Source organism: Suillus discolor, assembly GCF_016758755.1.
Source record: "Suillus discolor strain FC423 chromosome Unknown F5147scaffold_113, whole genome shotgun sequence".
NCBI lineage: Eukaryota > Fungi > Basidiomycota > Agaricomycetes > Boletales > Suillaceae > Suillus > Suillus discolor.
The window spans coordinates 19286-39237 of NW_024541360.1; the positions used below are offsets into that span (position 1 = coordinate 19286).

Sequence of the window (19952 nt, forward strand, 5' to 3'; positions counted from 1 at the left end):
TCATTATCAATCATTGGAAATCACCTTGGACGTCGCAGGAACTGTTACTGCTACCTTTGATAGTCACGGTGGCATCTCTCATCCTCCCCGCAGAATGCTCGGCATCATGCTTCAGAAAGGTGTGGTTTGCCCGAACTCTCTTACTATTGTGCTCAATCGAGAGAAGGTGAAGATGAATATTACGAGCTCCTACTACTACTGTGCGACTGCGATCTTGGGCTTCAGCAAAAAGATACACACCAATGTCAGTACTCTCGGATGATCAGAAGCGCAATCTGCAGCTCACTATTGGACTTGTTGGAGGTTCCAGGATTGTCCTTGTGGATGAGTATACATCCAGCGTCGATCTATCATCCCGCCGGGCGTTGTGGAGGACTTTGATGTCTGTTCACCTTGACCAGATCAATTTACCACTCGTTTGTTGGACGAAGCTGATTTGTTGGTCGATAACATAGTCATTTTGGCCATGCCAGGCCGCAAGCTGGCAGCCGAGTGCAGCACTCCTGTTGTTCTCACATCAAACCTCAGGCAGAGATACATGTCCAAGTCATGTTCAAGTTCCCCGATTTGACTGAGGACCTTTCAAAAGCACCCTCCGAAACTTTGGACAGGATTCACTAAGTTTGCCATCAGCACTCTCCTCGCAGAGCCAGGCGTCATATCACCTCAAGTCGAAGGATTCCATTGTTTTGAAGGTCTTCCAGCTGTTGGATAAGGAGCACAACGCTCTCCACGTTGCGTCCTGCGATGTGTTGAGTGCTATTGCCCTCATCGGTGAGCCCTTAAACTGCAGACGCATGGGATGGCTGACATGAACACATGCAGGTAACCCCTCCATTGTTCTCATTACTGAGTTCTCTATGGGAACACATGCGAAGATGAATAGAGACATGTGAGCAAGGCTCTCTGAAATGTAGCTGATGGCAAAAGAAATTGGTATCACAACGTGTACCTTTTCTTTGAAATCTTCCTAAGCTTGCCTCTAGTAATTTCAGCACGTCAACGGTGGCTATCTAGATTCCACAGATGAACTTCAGCTCCGGAAAACAAGGTCTCTTGGGTAAGCACATCGTTCGCTATGATATCTGCGTTTTTTGAGCTATTCCGAACTCAAGGTCACTCATATTAAAATAACTTGGTTTCAGTGTGTTTCCCGAAAGGTACCTTTCAAATTGGCGGGCTCTTAAATCGGTAGTGAACCCTCCGTCTTCTGTTTTTAGTGATGGGCCTTATGAAAATGACCCATGCGTACTACATACGGAAGCCTTATGTCTGCCTTCTACATATAGAAGTTTTATATACGTACAATAAATATATAGAAGCCCCATGAATGTACGGAAGCCATGCGTGCCTTCTACATATGGAAGCCTTACGCGTACCTACTATGTATGGAGTACTAGGCACGGGTCATTTTCATAAGGCTCATCCGCCCCAAAGTTTGTTTCCGGTGACCTCAACAACTTCCGACTGAAGGCTCCCCACTGACACATGGACATGCACACCTGTCTTATACCTCTTCCGAGCTCTATGATCACAGTTTGTAACAGGCCTTTTCATATGACGAAACTCCAGCAAGACAGCGCTACTACAGCATTTAGGTATTTTTTTGCATTGGCTACTAGCAGTACTAGTGACATTATTATGCTAACTTTTTGATACGTCCCCTTATAGGTACTATGTGTTTTTAAGTAATTACTAATTACTTTTGCCGACGCTGAACCTGCCAAAGGACAGCCATCATATAAAGCAGACACTGCATGAAGTCAGTCTTATCCATATCCTGTCCTCTGGTTTATCTTCTTCTCTTACTCACTGTAAATGATCATGTCTCAGGTAGAGGGCGGCTCACAACCTTCAGCAACACCCGAAGCTTCCGAGTCGGCGGCAACGTCCTCAGCGGTGGTGACATCCGACAGTGCTCGACAGAGGCGGAAAATTGCATTATTAGAGGAGAAACTGCAAGTTCTCGAGTCCGGACGTAGGGTGAAACAAAGGTATGTGCGCCTTGAAGTCCTTTAGATTGGCTCACCATGATTGCCACCAGCAGGGAGACCAACTACTTTATGTCGCAGGGAAGAGCCATCAGATGAATAGTGTCATTGTTTGACAACATTGAAGATTTAATAACTGAGAACGACAGGAGATGCGACGATGGAGACGATGAGGTAACCATTGAGTAAGTCCTGAGTCCATCCCCACATCATGAACGCTACTTACGGGTCTGTCAATCACAGTCAGGTTCATTTGCAAATGGGGTATATCATCCTTAACAACTTCCTCCCGTGGTTTCACCCAAAGTGTTCAGCCATGGAGTACGAGGATTCCGTGCAAATGTTAAAAAAGGTATGCTTCAGTAGTATAAATAGTTGACTTTCTGTTGAGTCATTATGTAGCTTAGGCAGGGGGCCGATAGTGCTCGTGGAGACGACACTTCAAAGCTCAAGAGCCTTGTCCCAGATTGGGTCAATCGCGCATTCAAACCCAATCCGCCAGTCGACCACGAGGATAAGTACAGCCATGGATTTGTTAATGACGCGTGTGGAAAATTACTCTGTCCAACCGAGTTGGACTGGAATAACCCTACGTAAGTGTTATTGTACTCAGGACCTTATTATGCCTCACTAACTACCTGCTAGTATCAGAGCGGGAATTAGGGATCGCGCTGATGGTTATATCGTGACAGAAATGTCCTGGCCAACATTCCTGTATGAAAGATACACTGCCGATGAGAATAATCTGGAGGAGGGTCTCTTCAAAAGTGCCCTTTTGGTCCAGGTGCGTCATACTTAAGTAGCTCGACGAAAATCTGACTTTCGGCAGGCCTTCAAGTCTATATTCACTTCTCCCTCTTCTGCAAAGAGATTGACGGTGAAGGCGATGGTGCTGATATTATTGAAAACAATAGACGCGCTCAAAGGCAGTTTTCCGGCAAAAAAGTCAAGACCCATGTGGCGCAAATCATTAAGATGCATAAGGTTTCGCCGCGCTCAATCGCATATGTAGCGTGCCAAGTAAGTGATTTTGTTCTTCATTTGATTTCTGACAACGTTATATTATGCTCACAGTTACGATTTGCACTTTCGTCCATGACTTCATGGCGCTCAGTCGATGGTGACTTCGATTATGTACAATTCTGGTATCACATTGTAGACTTTTTCGAGAAAGCCCCTGGCCGAGTAGCCCAGCAAAAAGTTGACTGACTCCTTGCATGGTGGACAAGGTACACTATTTCTAGTTTCAACGCTCCCCAACTGACTCAGATTTCTGTTTACTAGGAAGGTCTTTGGAACAAGTCATCGTGCAGAACTCAGCGATGCAGCCAAGTCTAGCATGTCCATAAACGCTCTCGCAAGGCGGAGGGCGCAAGAGGATGATGCCCTCTTCGATTCCGAATAGTCGGACTCTCGTTTTTAACTATATTACATTAGTGACTTGCTGTTTTAATGTCATGGTTTAACCATCTTTTGCTTGATTACAAGCCCGGGTAGATGATCTAAACAACAATCGAGTTTTATTGGTATCCATACAATCATTTGAGATCTTGTGAACCTCATGGACAGAATTGAGGAAATGCAACGCGACTTGTATTCTTAGTCTGCATCCCAATCGCATAGAAAAAAGCATACAACTGTGAAGTAACAAAATACGGCTTCAATAGTGGTGATATCTGCATCATCTTGTTCTCATGGGCATCTCAGGCGGAAAGCACAGATGCACGAAGTAACAAAATACAGCGCAAGAATGGTGATATCTCTACCTTCAAGTTCCCAAGACCATCTTAGGGCAAAATGCACAGAAGCGCAAGGTGACAAAATTCAGCTCAATAGCGCTGATATCTGCACCTTTCAATTCTTACGAGCATCTCAGACAGAAACCACGGACGTGCGAGGTAATAAAATCGAAGCGCGAGTAGGGAAATATCTGTATCCTTCAGATCCAAAGACCATCTCGGAGCATCAAGCAGAGACGTGCGAAGTAACAAAATCCAGCTTGACAGTGGTAATGTCTGCACCGTCTAATTCTCACAACCAGTTCACAGCGAAAAGCAAGGAAGTGCGAAGTCACAAAATACAGCTCAGCAGCAGTGATATCTGCATCTTCCAGCCTTCCTGAACAGCAAGCATAGACATTTAATGTCACAAAATACAGTGATAATGGTGATATCTGTATATTCTAGTTCCCATGGCCATCTCATTGTGAAAGCTGGGGATTACCCAACAATAGCATAATTGTTAGGATTGGCAAATGGTATCGCTGGCTTGCCGGATGGCATGGAAAACAATTACTAAATTAAGGTGCTAGAACAAACAACCTTACTGACAATGTGCGGTGACAGTATTCAAGTCTGGAACTGCAAAACGACAGTAACTGTATAATATATTGAAATCATAGCTTTGCTGATGGCATGTAGAATAGTCTGGATGTTCTCACTTTCTAACCACGCAAAAAATTATTAGTGAAGTAAGGCATAAAATACACAATTTCACTGACAATGGCAAAATAGACAGGACATATACCAGATGGTAAGTAGAGCACCAATGTGAACCGTAAGCCTCTGCTTTCGAGTCTCTAGCCAAGTGACTGTGCTGTGACAAAGCAGCGGCTATGCAAAGCGCAAGCAATCTTGTGAGAATTAGCCAATGATATCCACCTCACCAAAACTGCATATTCAGAGCAGACGGGCGAAAAATCAGAAGTAGGATGCAAATGAGTTTTAAGATGATCGTTGCACAAATTGCTGCCCATGAGAAGTTAGAACAACTTTATGGAATAGCTGATAGTGCCTCACAAAGATTCATAATATACATTCAAAGCAGCCAGTCCGAAGAACTAAATCAGTATCTAATACAGATCTCTCTCGATCGGTGCACATACCAATAGTATCTGCAAGGTATGGCCATTAGCTCTTATCTTAGCCATTGCAGACCTTGTTCTGGATGCGGCAGCCACATTTCATTGAGACGGACCATCAGCTTTTGTCCCATCTAACCCTCGATCTTGAGTTTAGGTGATCCGTGAGTCTTTGGCAGGTTAAAAAACTGTCCACATCAATTGAAAACTCTGCTTTCCTGTATAAAGTCAAATATTACAATGTAACAGTTGGTAGCAGAATTATTCAGATGTTGGTGTTTGTGTACTATATATGGTGATATATGTCTTTCTCAAAATTCCTCCGGTTCACTGATGTTGCAGTGGCTCTAGGCCAGCATTCTTGGCTGCCTCCGCAAGGCGCGCTATAAACCTTGTCTTTGTGAGAGGACAGTGAGAATTTCCGAACTTGTATGAAAAAAGGGCTTGGTCCTGTGGGGGGTTATTGACACTCAAGTGGTTGGATAGCGCCATGCTTGGGTCTGTTGGGCCGTGCTGCTTGGCCCAGAAGACGTCTTCGCCGTTGAGCTGTGACGATTTCGTGCGAGGAATGTGGAAAACAGTGGCGGCGAGACCGTTGCGATTGGTCTCCGTGCGAATGTCGGAGCGCTTGACGTGAATTGCTGGGTTGAAGGCCGAAAGGTTGGGGATTGTGAACTCCCCAGCCCTGGCTATGGAGTAGAATGCCGTCGTTAGGCAACTTCCCACTGCGGCGTCAAGCGGGTCTTTGGGATCTAAGTTCTGTAAGAGACTGGTGATGAATTCAATGGTGTAAGGTTGACGCTTCTTCCGCTTTGAGGTTTGAGGAGAAAGGTTCTTGGCGGCCTTGAGCATTGTGACGATTTGGTTGTCACTTACTGAGTCCGGCCATCTCTGCCTGTGCAATATGTGCCATGTGCGGATGCTGTGGACGTAGTTGCATATGGTGCTGCCTGAGTAGAATCCCGCTAGGTCGGAAATGAATGCTGAAATTAAGTTAGGGGATGCGGGAGCTTGTGAAGCTTCATTGATTAGCTTTGAATCGCAGTACACGTGGAATGCGAGAATGCCACTACCATAGGCCTCCTGGGTGCTTCCAGCCCACGCAAAAATCATAACGTCCTGGATGCGTTGTGTGTCCGCGTGCAGGAGGGGGGAAGCCGCTGATTTTGAACTTGCTGGACGCCAGAGGCGGAGGCGCTCTTTTGCTGCACAGTGAGGGCGCAGTGAAGAGACTTGTGGTGTGAGATTAGCCGGGTAGGCCATGGCTGGGTGTGTCAAATTGAAAGGGTGAGGTTTGAAAACTATTGGTCTGGACTTACTAAGCTTGCGCCGCTTTGAAGAGTTCTTCTCCTTGGCGCCAGAACTCATCATTGACGTTGGTGCGATGATGCGGCTCGGCGCCAGTGCCTGATGTCATTTCGGTGCGTGTACTGCGAGGCCTGCGTTCAGAAGGGAGCGCGGGACTGTCAAAATCGACGATGAACTTGCAGAGTGGGGCGGGGATGGGAATGTGAGGGAGGAGGAGAGACAAAGGGGGGTAGATACCCCTGGATGGGTCGTCTGCGGGGTTGTATGCACTGGGCACGTACTGGGTGAGAAATGAGCATTGCAAAAATGCCGTGAGCTTGTGGATTCGCTTGAAGACTGTATTGGTTGCCTTGTTGCGACTCCGTCCCTTCCACCAGCCTTCGACGACTCCGCGATTGTTGCCGAAAATCTTGATGCATTTGCCTTCTGGGCAGTGAGCAGTAAGGGATAGGATGAGGAACTCCATCCCAACTGCCTCTGCCCATCCGATGTCCCGATCGTCGGCTTTCCACCCAGGGATGAGGCGCCAGGCACGCCATCTGCCACTGATCCATATCGCGACGCCAATGCCTGAACTAGCGTCTGAGTAAGCCGCGGGTTCAAGGACTTCGATGGGTCCAGGAATGGGATGGGAGACGATGGGATGAGCGAGGCAGGCTTTCCACCAGTGGAGGTCTTCGGCTGTGTGTTTGGGAGGGGTACGTGGCATGTGTGGACGGTCACGAAAGATGGAAACATGGATTCCAGGGAGACGAGGTAAGCCCGTCCTGCAGGTAGGACCAGGGAAGCGTGTAGCAGCTTTCCATATAGCTGCTGAGCTTCTTGCAGGGTGTGAGTGGGCTGGGCCTCCCATTCCTGGATGGCCGCCAGGTATTTTTCCTTCTTTTTCTGTGGGATTGACACTGTGCGCGTTGCCAAATCCCACAGAAACCCGATGAACGGCGCACAGGAGGAGAAGATGATGTCTTTCGCCAGCTCCCACGGAATTCCGAGGAGTTTGGATAAGCGGTTGATGTCGTCGAAGCAGTAGGTGAACAGGGCGTCTTCAGGGGAGCGTGGTGATGTGGAGGATAGGTCCAGGATGGGGAAGGCCAGGTCTTCGTCATATTCTTTTACCCAGCCATTCGGCATGGTGGATCCCTGATACCACTTTCGACCCCCGTCGACCAGTAAGCCACCGTTCTGCGCGATGATGGCTGCACGCGATTTCCGTAGGGCATTGTAACTATCCAGATGTTCATGAAGGATGCGCACAAAGAAGTGATCATCCACCCACTTAGATATTGGACCCATGCCCTGGGATCTGAAGATATCGGTGCCGGCATCTGCCACTTCGCCGTAGGTGCCTGCTGATGATGAGAAGCCGAAACAGAAACTCGAGTCAATTGCAAAACTGTCGGTTCTAGTTCTGACAACCATTCCTGGCCATTGAGATGGGTGAAGTGGGATGGTTTGGTATGCCTCGGCGACGTCGCGCACAGCTGCTTGTGAGCCCGGCAGGAGAGACCAGATAAGAAGGCAGATAGTTGCCGCTGTTCCCCATGTGCAAGGATATAAGTCTGAGTCGATTGATGAATTAATGGATGATATGGTGGGAGACGCGAGTAAGGGAAAGGAAAGGTTTTGTACCAGCCTGAATTTCCCTGGTTTGCCCGGCTTGGGGACCATAGAAAGAGGAGCTGTCTGGAAATGACCAATGAGTGTTTGAGTTTCAGATTCAGATAGCGGCCCAATATATCGCCCAGTAAAGTATTCACGATCAAGTATGGTAGTGAAGGCGCTGTGATGCTCAAGGAGGGATGGATTATTAGGTGGGGAATAGGTACGAGATATGAGGGGAACACTGCCCATGAAACCGATACGTAAGCTGTTAGGAATATGTGCATATTTACGAATGAGATTAGTAGATTTAAGGAACGATAACCATGTTTCGGGACAGTAGGGAGTGACAGCACTAGATCTTCCTGCTTTGAGGACATTCTTGAGCCCCATGATCCTTTGCTCCGCATCCTGAACATTCGTGTACGTGGGATCGCGAGGTGCTTGCGCATCCCTTTGGCCTTTGCCAGTTGTAACAGAGTTCGCACCCTTCTGGGTTGACGAGGTGTCCCTCTGCATTCCGACAGCAACGAGTTTTGGTTTGCTTGTCCCAGAGGAACTCGGCTTCGCACTTGTGAATGTTGTGGCGGAAGCAGCCGAGACAGAGGGCGCAGGCTGATGGCCCAGATTGACCTGCGCCCACAGGAAAAGACTGCTGCCCTTTCTGAGGTTTCTTTCCTGATTGGTTGGCCGCTGGTGCTCGATAGGGATGGTAGCGGTCACTAGCTGCTGGAGCTGCCTCGTTCTCGACTTGCTTACTACAGGTTGCTCCCCCTTCTCGGACTCTGGAGCGCGAAGGTGCGTTACATCAGTAAATTGCCAGGTTCTGTGTAGATCTGTACAGATCTGGACAGCACGCCAGGTGTACAGCTTGGTCCTTACTAACCAGCTTGCTACAGTAAAATTTTCTCTGTGAATCTCTGCCACAGATGCTCACAGGCCTGCCCAGTAGGTACCAAATACTAGTATTATTTTCTGTATGTCTGTACAGACCTCTGTCCATGTTTGCACAGGCACTCACAGATGGGCTCAGAGGTGTTCAGTATTGCCAGCTTATTTTATTCGGGTACGATAGCGCACAAAAATCATGATATAATTAGATTAGCAGAAACATAAAACTACTGTGATAAACAGTAAACGAAAGGTAGAAACTATACGTGGGAACGTGATACGGCAGTTGATTCTGAAAAAGATGATGCCAGGAGCCTCAGTCAAGCTGCACCCGTAGGCGGTGGTGCCTCAATGTGTCAACAGCGTCTAGTTTAGATGCCTCCGCCTTGTAAGAAATTCGTTAGTGCCGAATGCTGTACAAAAAAAAAAGCCCAACCATCCAGCTCGAGCCCATTCACCAAGCTGTTGCATCAGCCTGTGACCATGATAAGGGTCATTCTTGACAGCCTCGAGTAGCCCTAGCATTGCCATATAAACAGACTCATACTCCTTGGCAGTAAACTTTGGATAAAGCTTGCCATTGCCATGTTTCGCCAGTCCTTGGAGGACGCAATGGAACTGGAAAAAAAAAAGTCAGAACATTGTGGGGGCGAATCTTTATTGAGAAAGTACCGCCGTGCAAACGAGAGCCAAGCATTTCAATGGCACCTCTTTTCGAAAAATAGCTGGTCGCCTACGAGCGATGCGATAAGTTCCAGTATAGATGAATAAAATGATGGCTTCAAGAAGCGCAGGGTGAGCAAAATTCCTGGTTTTCCCTAAATTGTCCAGTCCAAAGCGCAGAAACTTGCCATCGTCCAATAATTTAGCAGCAGCATCTTCGACCCAAGCTGCACGCTCTTGAACAGGGATGTCAGCTGGTGGGACAAGGCCATATGCGGAAGGTGCGATAGCAATAATGATTTTTTTCAGATCAGAATGCCAAGTTGCCAGGTCATCGTACAACTAAAAAATAAATGAGATGCGAGGCGTACGACAATATATATGCGCACCAGCCTCGCCATGTCTGGTTTGTGTTTGGGCCACACACCTGTTGGATGCCTCGAGTCAATTGACTATCTCGACGGAAACAGGGACTTACCAGCGTCAACTTGGTGGCCGGTTTTGAGCCATTGTACAAGGGATGCTGAAAGACATTCAGTGATTGAGACCGGCATGTCAACAACCAGGCTTGGAAATGGATTTTCTAATGCCTGCTGGGTGCAACACTCCCCCTTCGCATCCTCAAGGAAACTTTTCCACCGTGAACTATACCAACCCAATTGGGACGCCTTAGGCCCTTCATCGTCGGATCTATCGTCCGCCTTCAATTTCAATTTCGATCCCTGTTTTGGCTTTGATTTTGCCTTCGATTTGGGGGCAGCCACCTCAGCAGTGTGGAGAAGATCTAGAAGGGCGGGGTCAGGAAGGCAGGGATGGCCGTTTTTCTCGTGATGAACTCTCAAAACATCAGCCGGCTTGAACGAGAAATTAGTGTACTCTAGCAAAATATTAAGTTCATACCTGGGGAGCACTCTCCTGATCTGTCGTCATACTACCCTCACTCAAATCACTGCTAACTGCCAAAGTCCTCTCAGCGACTTGGTCATCTTTGTCGCGTGAATGCTGGAATTCGAAATCCGTTGGCAACGCAGTTACCACTTGAGGCTGGGACGGTAGTTCTTCTCTTGAAAAACCTGTCGTTCATCAGCTCAACACAATTGAAAGTAAGGAAAATCTTGCCAGGATGTGTAGTATGACGCCCACGAACTTCTCCCCAACCAATCTGCTCGTCTTCACCACCTTCATCCGAGGGTGAATCTTCATCCTTCGACGAATCTGACCCTTCAGAATCTGTACTTAGTGCACTCGACCGGAGCGCAGGATCCAAATTATGGTAGAAGTTAGTGTTTGATAATGACATAGTAGATGAGGTTGTCCTGGAAGGTACTGGATCTTTGACACGAGGAGCAGCGATTGGATGGTGAGCTTCTGAAGCAGGAGCCTGAGATTGGGATGCAGATGGTGACTGCAACCTCCTAGCATTGGCCACGAAGGGGTTGTTTAGTGCTTGCAAATCTGGCTCTGTGCCAGGGGGAACAATGGGAACAATGAGGGGCGAAATCCATAACGGCCACCAGCTTCACGTTGTGGAAAAGTTGGTTGATCATCCATCAACTCAAAGGTCGGAGCAGGAGCAATGGGAGCCTGCATAAGAATCAGTACATATATATTCGCAGAATAAAAGCTGACCTTGGTCTTCTTTGAGCGTGATTTGGAAGTCATTACATTCAGCGTCTCCGAGGGGCTATATGGCGGAGGGGGCTGCTTCGTCTGAATCTCAGGTTAGTATTGTATACTACAAACAGGATAAAAATACCTTGGAACGGCTTCCGCAACCCTTGCGAGACAGTTCTGGAGCGAGAGGGTTTGCAGGGATGTTCGTATCAAGGGATGTAGCACCCTTGGCTTGATTGGTCCGCATCGGGGCATGCAAGATGGCGCCAATTTTCTCCAGCTGAGTGTTCCTACCTCCTTTCCCGGCACCTGGACGTCCTGAACGTCGAGGGTTCTGCGACTCATTCGCTTGATTGGTGGTCAACTGAGATGGTACCTCAACCTGAGCGCATGCTCTCTTCACCCCACCTTCTTGCCCTTCAGGTGCCTTGAGGTCAGAGTCTGTAGCTTTCCGCTTCGATTTCTTTTTCTTGGGGCTACCCGGCATGGCTAGAGAAGGGGGGAGATGAACCACACCGCCAACAACTTGCAGACACTCACATTTTAAATCTAACCCCCGTCGTGCCTTGAAAAGCGCGTAAAAATAACATAACTTAGTCAAAACATTATACGCGTTGAAGGTACAACAATTCAGATGGTGAGTCTGAACAATGTTGGGTCTTGCAGAACCTAGCTGCTATTCGACCCTGAAGGGTTTCTGGACCAGGCTCAAGGCTCAGAGAAGAGGAAATATGATAGAAACTTGCTGAATACTCAGACTCATAGTAGAACTGGTGAAAAGGTAACTTGATTATGTAAGCTACAAAGTGCCAACATAAGGTAAGGTAAAGACAGTCTCTACAAGCCTAGCCAGAAATGAATCCCTACAGCATGCACGCCAGATGTAATACAGCGCAGCCCAAATGATGGATGGGGTTGGTGAAGCATAGCCGAGTCCACGAGTCTGCCTTTGCAAGTGAGTCAGAACGCGGTAGGCTGAGAATAACCACGTAAAACCTCCTTTTGTCGAACTCGTGTGTATATATATAGCCGAGCATTTTGAACTTGGTGGGAATCGCAGTCAGAACAAAGTTCAATTGTACACGTAAAGGGGGTATTGACTATAGTACTGAGGGTCATACAAGAAAAATTGCGACAGATCATGTAGTTCTACTCCGCTTGCCAGTGAGCTGGGGCGTGACTTCCATCGTCCAGCCCATCCGACCTTTTGTTTTTATTACATTACGTTCATCGACTGTTAGATCCGAATTACCCCAATTATCACCCTCCAATTCACTCGCATTTCTCTTTTGCGGGAGTGCTGCAATAACTCTCCTTGCAAACAGTAGTTCAGGGGAAGGTTCGTTCTTCGGAAGCATGTCGAGATGCGTTTCCAACAGATTAATGACCTCCTGGAAAGTTACCATACTTGATGGACCTTTGTTCCTGATCAAATCATACCATTGCTTTGCAAGTGGGAGTAGACTGGCAAAGTAGGGGTGAAATTGTTGCTGAAGCTTGTGTACATTTGGGTGGAAAAAGAACGAGGTCTTCACATCGCTGGCTTCTTTGAGCGTGTTGACAGCCCATTGATGTGGTAGCCAGTCTTGACACCTATCAGCTGAAAGATCACGTTTAATACCGAGGGGTCCCCTGTATTTGATGCAGATGCACATGAAGACGTAGAAAAGGGATTCGAGATCGTCATGGTAGTGGTGTAGTACGAGAGGGGGGGGCATTGCAAGGGAATGCATTGCAAGCTTCGCCTTCCAGCTGCGAACAGATGTTGCTGGGTCACCAACAGCCTCTGAAAGCTGCCACAGAAGAGAACGAGACATGAACGGCAATGTACCCTAACAATTGCTGTGAGTACAATGATTCTTGCAGAAATAGAGTAGTACTGACCGTCCCGCCGATAGCATATTTTTGGCCTGCAACAATATGCACAGCAAATTCTCAATTGATCAAGGTTCCCCGACCCCCACTGCCATCATCCCAGATCATGGTGTTGTTGAGACTACAATCGCGGTGAAGAATTCCGCGTTCCTCAACCGCTGTCTGTTGAACTGAGAGATATGTCAGTGGAATGTAAAAGACAGACCAGACATAGTACTATGCACTTTTGGCAATGTCTTGGAGGGCACCTACTAACTCTACTTTGGTCCGCAACGCATGTAAAGGTCGTGCGCGGGGCTTCAGAACCAAACGTAGATGTGTACGAGAGGTACCTTTGATGCTTTTGAAAATCTTGTATCGATACTTCACAGTTTCATCGACTTCCCTGGGTGTGATCTCAACAAGCCAATACTCAACCAGTTCTGGCACGCCATGGACCCCTTTCATCTCCTGCAGCATGTTGACTTTGTTCAGCACGGCATCTTTACGCCCAAGAACCCAATGATCCTTGATAATGTATTCTTCTTCGTCTCTCCTGGCTAGATAACAGACAGTGCCTTGACCCACAAGTCCCTGACTAGAGAAAATAAGTTCAAGGATGTCATATACGTGATTGTTAACTGTGATCCTGCCGATCAGTTCTGAAAAGGGTTGGCGAAGAGGGTCTTTGGGTATTTCTAGCTGTGGGGGGTCCATAACAATGTTCTCTGAGTCCAACTCTGACCTTAGCGTATTCGTGTCCGGGTCCATTTCCAAGTCAGACTCAGGTGCGTCAATAACCATATTTGGTGCATTTGATGCAGTGCTTTGGTTTGCACCATCCATCTGGGGGCCGTGCACTTGATCTAATGTAACTTGTCGTCTACCAGAAGGGCGAAAAATTGGGTTTTCGAGCTGGGCAGGGCGAAGTGTCTTGGTGAAGATATTGATGGAGGGGTCGTACCCTATACATTCAATGTGACCGAAGACGACGCTTGATAAGATATGGAGGTAATGGTTGGGAGCCTCGTCGATATGGTTGGGAGACGTCATGACACCGCCTGCATGGTCATACATATGGACTTGTAGTTCACGGTACTCGTTGGTAAGGGAGAGAAGTAAAACAAACTGCCTCCAAGGCTGGCGCCTCAAGAGAAGGTAAGCCTTGCTGTCGAGTGTTTTTCCAATGGTGCCTGAAGGTGTGTAGGGTTGTGACGTCAATTCGCAAACGGCTTTGATGGTATCCCAACGAGCCTCTACATCGTCCAACAACGCAAGGTCAGGCTTCCGCGACATTTCGTCATCCTTTACAGGGCGCGTGGAGTTCTGCGAACTCCATGTACGAATCACTGCTCCACTATTTGCTGCCATGATCTGTTCTCACTTCTCCCGAACAACAGCACCACATGTAGCATTGAAGAACGATGAGAAGATATCCTCCAATGTGTGCGATTTTTGGCTGGTGTCATCAGTGGTGGCATCGACCTCCAGAGTGTGCTGTTGAACTGATGGGCTACTACTCCCACTCCCAAACTCCTTGTTCGCCCCGCTATTCTCTTCTCCATCTCCAATCTCTTCGAGTTCGGGTAACTGATCAATGCCAGATTCACGATGTGACCTAGGAAGTGCCCAGTTCCACCTGCAGCTGTCTTCGTCATACAGTGGAACCAAAGACTGTTCATCAAGGTGAGCAAATTTAACATGAAGTCTGGTATCACGATAACGAATTTTATGTAACAGAACCTGGAGCTCTGTGACATCTGGGACGTCAATAGTAAATGTCCTGAAAATCCGCGACAATAAATAACTAAGAGGCTGGGTAGAATCAGCTGGTTCTTCTTCCTCTACAATTAAATGATTGAGCTCGAGATCGGTGAGGATGTCCATTGTAGGCATGTCACTGACACGGGGAGCCGACATCAGTGACGCTAACTTGATTCCAAAGTCTACAGTTTTGCTGTGATCTGCGGGTGCCATGACTGGGTGGAATTGGAGTAGTAACAATGACACATTCATCCATACTATGATAGTTACACATGTATCTTTTAGTGTACAAAAATGATACTGATGAAGTATGAATGTGGTTTAAGTTCCCTACTCGGATAGTGCAAAAAAGGTATTTTTGTCCCAAAAATAATTTAACCAAAATTCTGTCGCATGCTCCAAGCTATTGTACATTGTGAGACGCGTGTCCGCAGTGGCACCAAAATGGGGAATGAGATGGATAGGCGCTGAAGGTACAACTATTCAGATGGTGAGTCTGAACAATGTTGGGTCTTGCAGAACCTAGCTGCTATTCGACCCTAAAGGGTTTCTGGACCAGGCTCAAGGCTCAGAGAAGAGGAAATATCATGAAAACTTGCTGAGTACTCAGACTCATACTGGTAACTGGTGAAAAGATAACTTGATTATGTAAGCTACAAAAGTGCAAACATAACACTAAGGTAAAAACAGTCTCTGCAAGCCCAGCCAGAAATGAATCCCTACAGCGCTCTAAGCTGAGAAACTGGGATGACATCACCCATGCGTGTGCCATTCGAGCGTTTTGCTCTTTTCAATGTGTGGAACTGAGTGGTCGGATCACGTTCACCAGAGATATCGAAACATAGGACGTAAGTTAGGAACTGATCGTCCCATGCCCATGGTGTTCCACTTCAACCACTGGGCTGAATGACAAGCCTAATTTGGCCAATGGAGTGCCCTGCGAGAGAGCATTCTTTAGATTAGTGAATGTCACCATGAAAGACAGGAAGAACGTACCTGAAAGGCCGCTGGCAGGCCAAGAGTGCCCTGAGTTGGTCTGGATAATGACCGTATCATAACGACCCAAAGTCCATGGGTCACTGGGTGGTACGCAGTTAAGTGTTTGGGCGGGTCGGACATTATGGGGTTCATGAAAATCAGTCTCCTGCAAACGAATTTTAAACCACACTTGAAGGTTATCAAATGGAAGTTCAGCATCATGTGCGGCCCTTCTAGGACCGCCTATTGAGTGTATGTGATTACCATAGGTCTTTTCACAGTGAAGGAAATTTGCAATAGCTGGCTGCAAGTCTGGTAGGCCGAACATGATGGCGACTTCATTGATGGTGGCATTCCTAATGGATGGATGATAAGAAAGATTAAGAGCAGTGCGCCCGACAATAAAGGAACGTAATGGAAGGGGTACCGATCCAATTTCCTTGTGCTGGAGTATTTTTGCCATCGAAAAGTAGTTTGTGATAGGACGTGGTTGTCCAGGTCTTCGAGTCTGGGATAGTAGCTCTGTGGGAAAGTCATTCATGTCATCGTCGATCTCGTTGTCCTCTTCAATAAACTCATCTCCAAAAACACCCAGGTCTTCACTCCGCGAATGATCCAAAAGACTAGTGGCAAGGTCGAACCGATTGCATTTATCAGCGCGGTCGAGATAACGACAGATTTGCGAGTCGTAATTATTATTATTGCTGGATCTTGCAGGGTCTTTGACCTCGGTGATGTGCGCATGTTCAGTAACATCTGCAGACCACTGTGCTATAATGCCAGAGTTCTGGATGCTAGGAACAATGTTCTGCATGAGCTCGAGTTTCGGGATCTGCCAATTGTCGATGACTTTACTGCCTTTTCCCTGATGAAGACCGGCGGCGATGACTGCATGCTTGTTCGCATGGAACTCGTCCAGTGTGGCTGTAATGCGAGCAAGATGGTGCTGTTTCGGGCAGCCAACTTCAGAGGTTCTAGTACGATGTCCAGGCAATGATGAATGAGCCGATCTTGCAACACACCTCTCATTCGTTTATTTTTGTGAATGAATTTCACGACCGGTAGAAGGGCAGTGAGAAGGAAGGCATTTGAAGATGATTTTAGCCGCGTGTCCATGTGAATGTTGGCGAGGCTGATAAGGAGAGGATGTGCAACATGATCACCTGACAATGAAGTTATGCATGTTTTGTCCAAGGACAAAATGGTACCGAGGAGAGTTGCGCCATGGGGAAGCGCCGACTGCAAGAACGCATGAGATAATGATTCTAAGAGGGACTGTATTACATACCTGCATCTGCCAGGTGTGTTCGCCTGTCACCCATTCGGTGTATATCCGAGAGAGCCTCTCCACTGTACTATACACCTTGCGAGCCGTGTAGTCGATACGATTGTGAAATAAAGGATGGTTGAATATAGTAGCGATGCATTCAAGAGGATCTCACCAGTAGAGAACTGCCGGAGACTTTGTGGGATGTAAGGTAGGAATAACTCGAGACTTCCAACGAGGTCTGCTAGGTAGCGATTCAGCTTGACCTCGTAACTCTTTTGCCGAATGGAAGGATAAAGGTAGGTCGTTGATCTAAGTGCTCCTTGAGCTAAGCTGTCGCAGTGATGATCAAATTTAACACTTACCATCTCTAGTGCTAGGAAATCATTGATTTTCCCCATGCTTAAGCCTGAATGAAGCAGCCATTCTCTTCAACCACTGAATGGATAGTATAAATTTTTTTTATGATAGATGCTATTTTCGTCAGCATCGAATAGGCTTAGAAACATGTAGCCCTCCTCAAAAGCCAGTGGGGGTTGCGGAAAGTAGTCAGTAACTACCTCACTGTCCTTGTCCCGAGTTCCGCCTCCAGATTCTTGCTCAAAGTCTAAATCCTCTCCAAAACTTGTATATTCTTCTTGTTCGTAGGAAGGGACTTCGCCAATATTATCTACCGCCATGGGATCTTCAGTGAGTAGTAAAGTGGAGTTGAGTTGAATGAGATCTTCTAGCCAGTTATTGCATCCAGACCGTGGTTGACTCATATGACGAGCGACAGATGTGTGGTCTCGAAATTCTTTCCCACATGACGGACAATGAGCTACGACCATGACGCGCTGGTATTGATATGTGAGTCGCGGACTTACGAAAAGCAAAAAGTTGATTTTCAATATGAATTCGGCATTTTCCAGATGCCCCGCCTTACATTGAGTCCCCATAATGCTGTCCTCATCACTGAAGTTTGACATTGCTACTCTGCGATCACTATCAGCGTGTGCTTCTTGCTCTGATAATTCTACTTACTCTCACACCAACTGTGACAATGAATCTAATGGGGAATCACCTGGTGGTACATATGACTTATACAGTGTTCTTGAAGCTGTCAATTCGCTGGTGGGTCATTTTCGTTTCTCGTTTCGCATCATCCTTATCGTACCTTACATTTCAATAGTCTAGGACCTATGATCTAACTGACTCGGAGGCAAGTCTTGTGCTTGACCTTGTGAGAGCAAAACGAGAAGTTTTCCAAGCACAGAAGACACTTGCAGACTGTGTGCTATGGGAGAACGAGATGTTCGCATGTCTACTCAAATTTCAAGCAGCAGCTGCTGAGAAGAAACTCAATGAGACAGACATAGGGTTGGGATGTATGAGGATTATTTTTAAAGATTGCGGTTGGTCCCACATCTCTCACAGTTGTGGATCACACGGACGAGGTCAGTCAAATACGCATGGTGAGTCCGTGCAATATCTTGCAATATTATTGGTCTTAAAATTTAGGAATGGAAGAATCACAGGGCTGGCGCCCGACAATTGTTCTCGATTGATTAATATTCGTATTTGTGACGTATTTGTATTATCATGTTGGGTTATGCTGTCCTCATCCATAATTTTGATGTACTATGTAGTATGCGAAGCTTATGTTTATATCGCCTTCAATAAAGATATTCCATGCAACCAGTTTTTGTATGATACAGTATGCTTGTTCGAAGTTGGACCACTTTAGCATAAGTGTTAAGGTTCTAGCGAGCATTGGTACTAAATTTATATTGCTACTAGTAGTATGGTACTTCTACTTAAGCTGTTGGATGTAGGCCTCATTCCTTGGGAATCTGTTTGAACTGTGAGTGCGTTATTGCTGTCATTTGTGAGCCTGCATGAACTGTAGAGTTCTGTGGCTTCCTGTCACTAGAACCCAAATTTGTGACCTCTGTGAGAAAGTTACGATTTACTGATGTAGGTAGAGCATTCTGTAGCTATTTTTGGCGAGAGCGTAGGGAGTGGTATTGCAAGATGATGGGCATGGTTGGTAGCAGGAACGGTAGAAAGCGGGTTGATAGCATGAGATGGTAGGCCCGATGGCATACACAATAGAAATAGTGTGAGCGAGCAGGGTGTAAGAGATGTCGCCAGCGTGAGAGAAGCACTGAGTGCGTGATGCGCCGTACAGGAGGCAAAGTGAGCAAGGTGCGGAGAGCAAGTTAGCAAGTGGTTAAGCCAGCGAGGGAAGCGAGATCAAGTAAGCGGGTAAGGTTTTTAGATCAAATTGTGCGTGATGGGAAATATTTCATTAGTGATGGCTCAAAAGATTAGGAATGACGGGCCTACCAGCTTCATTCCTTCGTCACATTCTGTTTCCCAAACATCATCTGACAGGGTGTTGTACAGCGCGTTGTTGAAAATGCCAATGTTGAAGCCCTGATTTTGTGTGAGACGGTCATGCCATTCTCGATGCACGAACCCTGCGTAACGGAGTAGCATCTTCTCCCCACGGGAGCGCATTCGATGCTCGTGGTTGGTGATGAGCATGAAGAACATGGCTAGGGCCTGCTGGTGTTTCTCCAGCCAGCCGCACTTCTCGAGGTGCACAAGGTAGCTGGTTTTGGCTAGGTCAAATTGCCACCAGGAGAGATCGTGATCTTGTAGGGCCTTTTGCGAAGCTCTGAATGATGCAACTGGTTTGAGGGCAACCATGCCCTCGACTTTGGCGAAACCGTATGCATCTTTGGATGAAGATCTGGAGTTGTCAGAAGCGTTGTGGCAGCCCTCTGGACTAAAATACCACAATTCCACGTATTCCATGTTCTTGATTTTGTGAAGGGCAAACTGGGAGGGACGGGGAATGAGTACGTTGGCGACAGTCGCATTGACGTCGAAGTCGTTGATCTTGGGCTTCTTCTTTTCGGCTTCCCGTCGTTCCTCCTGCTCTTTGGCTTCCTTCTCAGCGCGGACAATCTCTTCTTGATCTTGTTGCACACGGGTGTCTGCTTCGCTCTGCTGCTGCCAGAGGTCAATGCGCTCTTGGCGCTCGACCCTCCAACCCTCTGCCATTTGCACAAGGGCATCTTCTCTGGTGGTTCCTCCTGCTGTGAAAGTGTTGAGCCGTGCCGCGTATACGGCTGACTCGAAGTTGGGCTGCGCCTCAAGCGCTGGGTTGGTGAGG

General features: G+C 47.2%; 6 protein-coding genes across 6 annotated transcripts; 2 read left to right on the plus strand and 4 right to left on the minus strand.

The window, feature by feature from the left end:
• Positions 1-242: 242 nt before the first annotated feature.
• F5147DRAFT_780690 (uncharacterized protein) lies at positions 243-896 on the plus strand (the record flags this gene model as incomplete). Its single annotated transcript, XM_041442493.1, has 3 exons — positions 243-416; positions 612-774; positions 826-896. 3 exons carry the CDS (start codon positions 243-245, stop codon positions 894-896), a joined length of 408 nt encoding a protein of 135 aa, XP_041285818.1.
• Positions 897-2393: 1497 nt separating this feature from the next.
• Positions 2394-3200, plus strand: F5147DRAFT_587287 (uncharacterized protein; the record flags this gene model as incomplete). The annotated part of the gene is made up of 4 exons (XM_041431977.1): positions 2394-2584; positions 2643-2775; positions 2821-2880; positions 2943-3200. Coding segments are annotated over 4 exons (642 nt in total), but the record flags the coding sequence as incomplete, so codon positions are not given.
• A 5815-nt stretch (positions 3201-9015) lies between these two features.
• Positions 9016-11413, minus strand: F5147DRAFT_658465 (uncharacterized protein; the record flags this gene model as incomplete). Its single annotated transcript, XM_041434442.1, has 9 exons — positions 9016-9267; positions 9322-9654; positions 9702-9739; positions 9791-10166; positions 10213-10385; positions 10456-10773; positions 10836-10896; positions 10942-11022; positions 11069-11413. 9 exons carry the CDS (start codon positions 11411-11413, stop codon positions 9016-9018), a joined length of 1977 nt encoding a protein of 658 aa, XP_041285820.1.
• Positions 11414-12065: 652 nt separating this feature from the next.
• Positions 12066-14757, minus strand: F5147DRAFT_780694 (uncharacterized protein; the record flags this gene model as incomplete). The annotated part of the gene is made up of 5 exons (XM_041442494.1): positions 12066-12758; positions 12811-12836; positions 12891-12971; positions 13026-14113; positions 14165-14757. 5 exons carry the CDS (start codon positions 14755-14757, stop codon positions 12066-12068), a joined length of 2481 nt encoding a protein of 826 aa, XP_041285821.1.
• Positions 14758-14874: 117 nt separating this feature from the next.
• Positions 14875-16456, minus strand: F5147DRAFT_587272 (uncharacterized protein; the record flags this gene model as incomplete). The annotated part of the gene is made up of 4 exons (XM_041431975.1): positions 14875-15011; positions 15151-15155; positions 15268-15432; positions 15456-16456. Coding segments are annotated over 4 exons (1308 nt in total), but the record flags the coding sequence as incomplete, so codon positions are not given.
• A 32-nt stretch (positions 16457-16488) lies between these two features.
• On the minus strand, positions 16489-16767 carry F5147DRAFT_529159 (uncharacterized protein; the record flags this gene model as incomplete). The annotated part of the gene is made up of 1 exon (XM_041430051.1): positions 16489-16767. A coding segment is annotated over one exon (279 nt), but the record flags the coding sequence as incomplete, so codon positions are not given.
• Positions 16768-19952: the final 3185 nt, after the last annotated feature.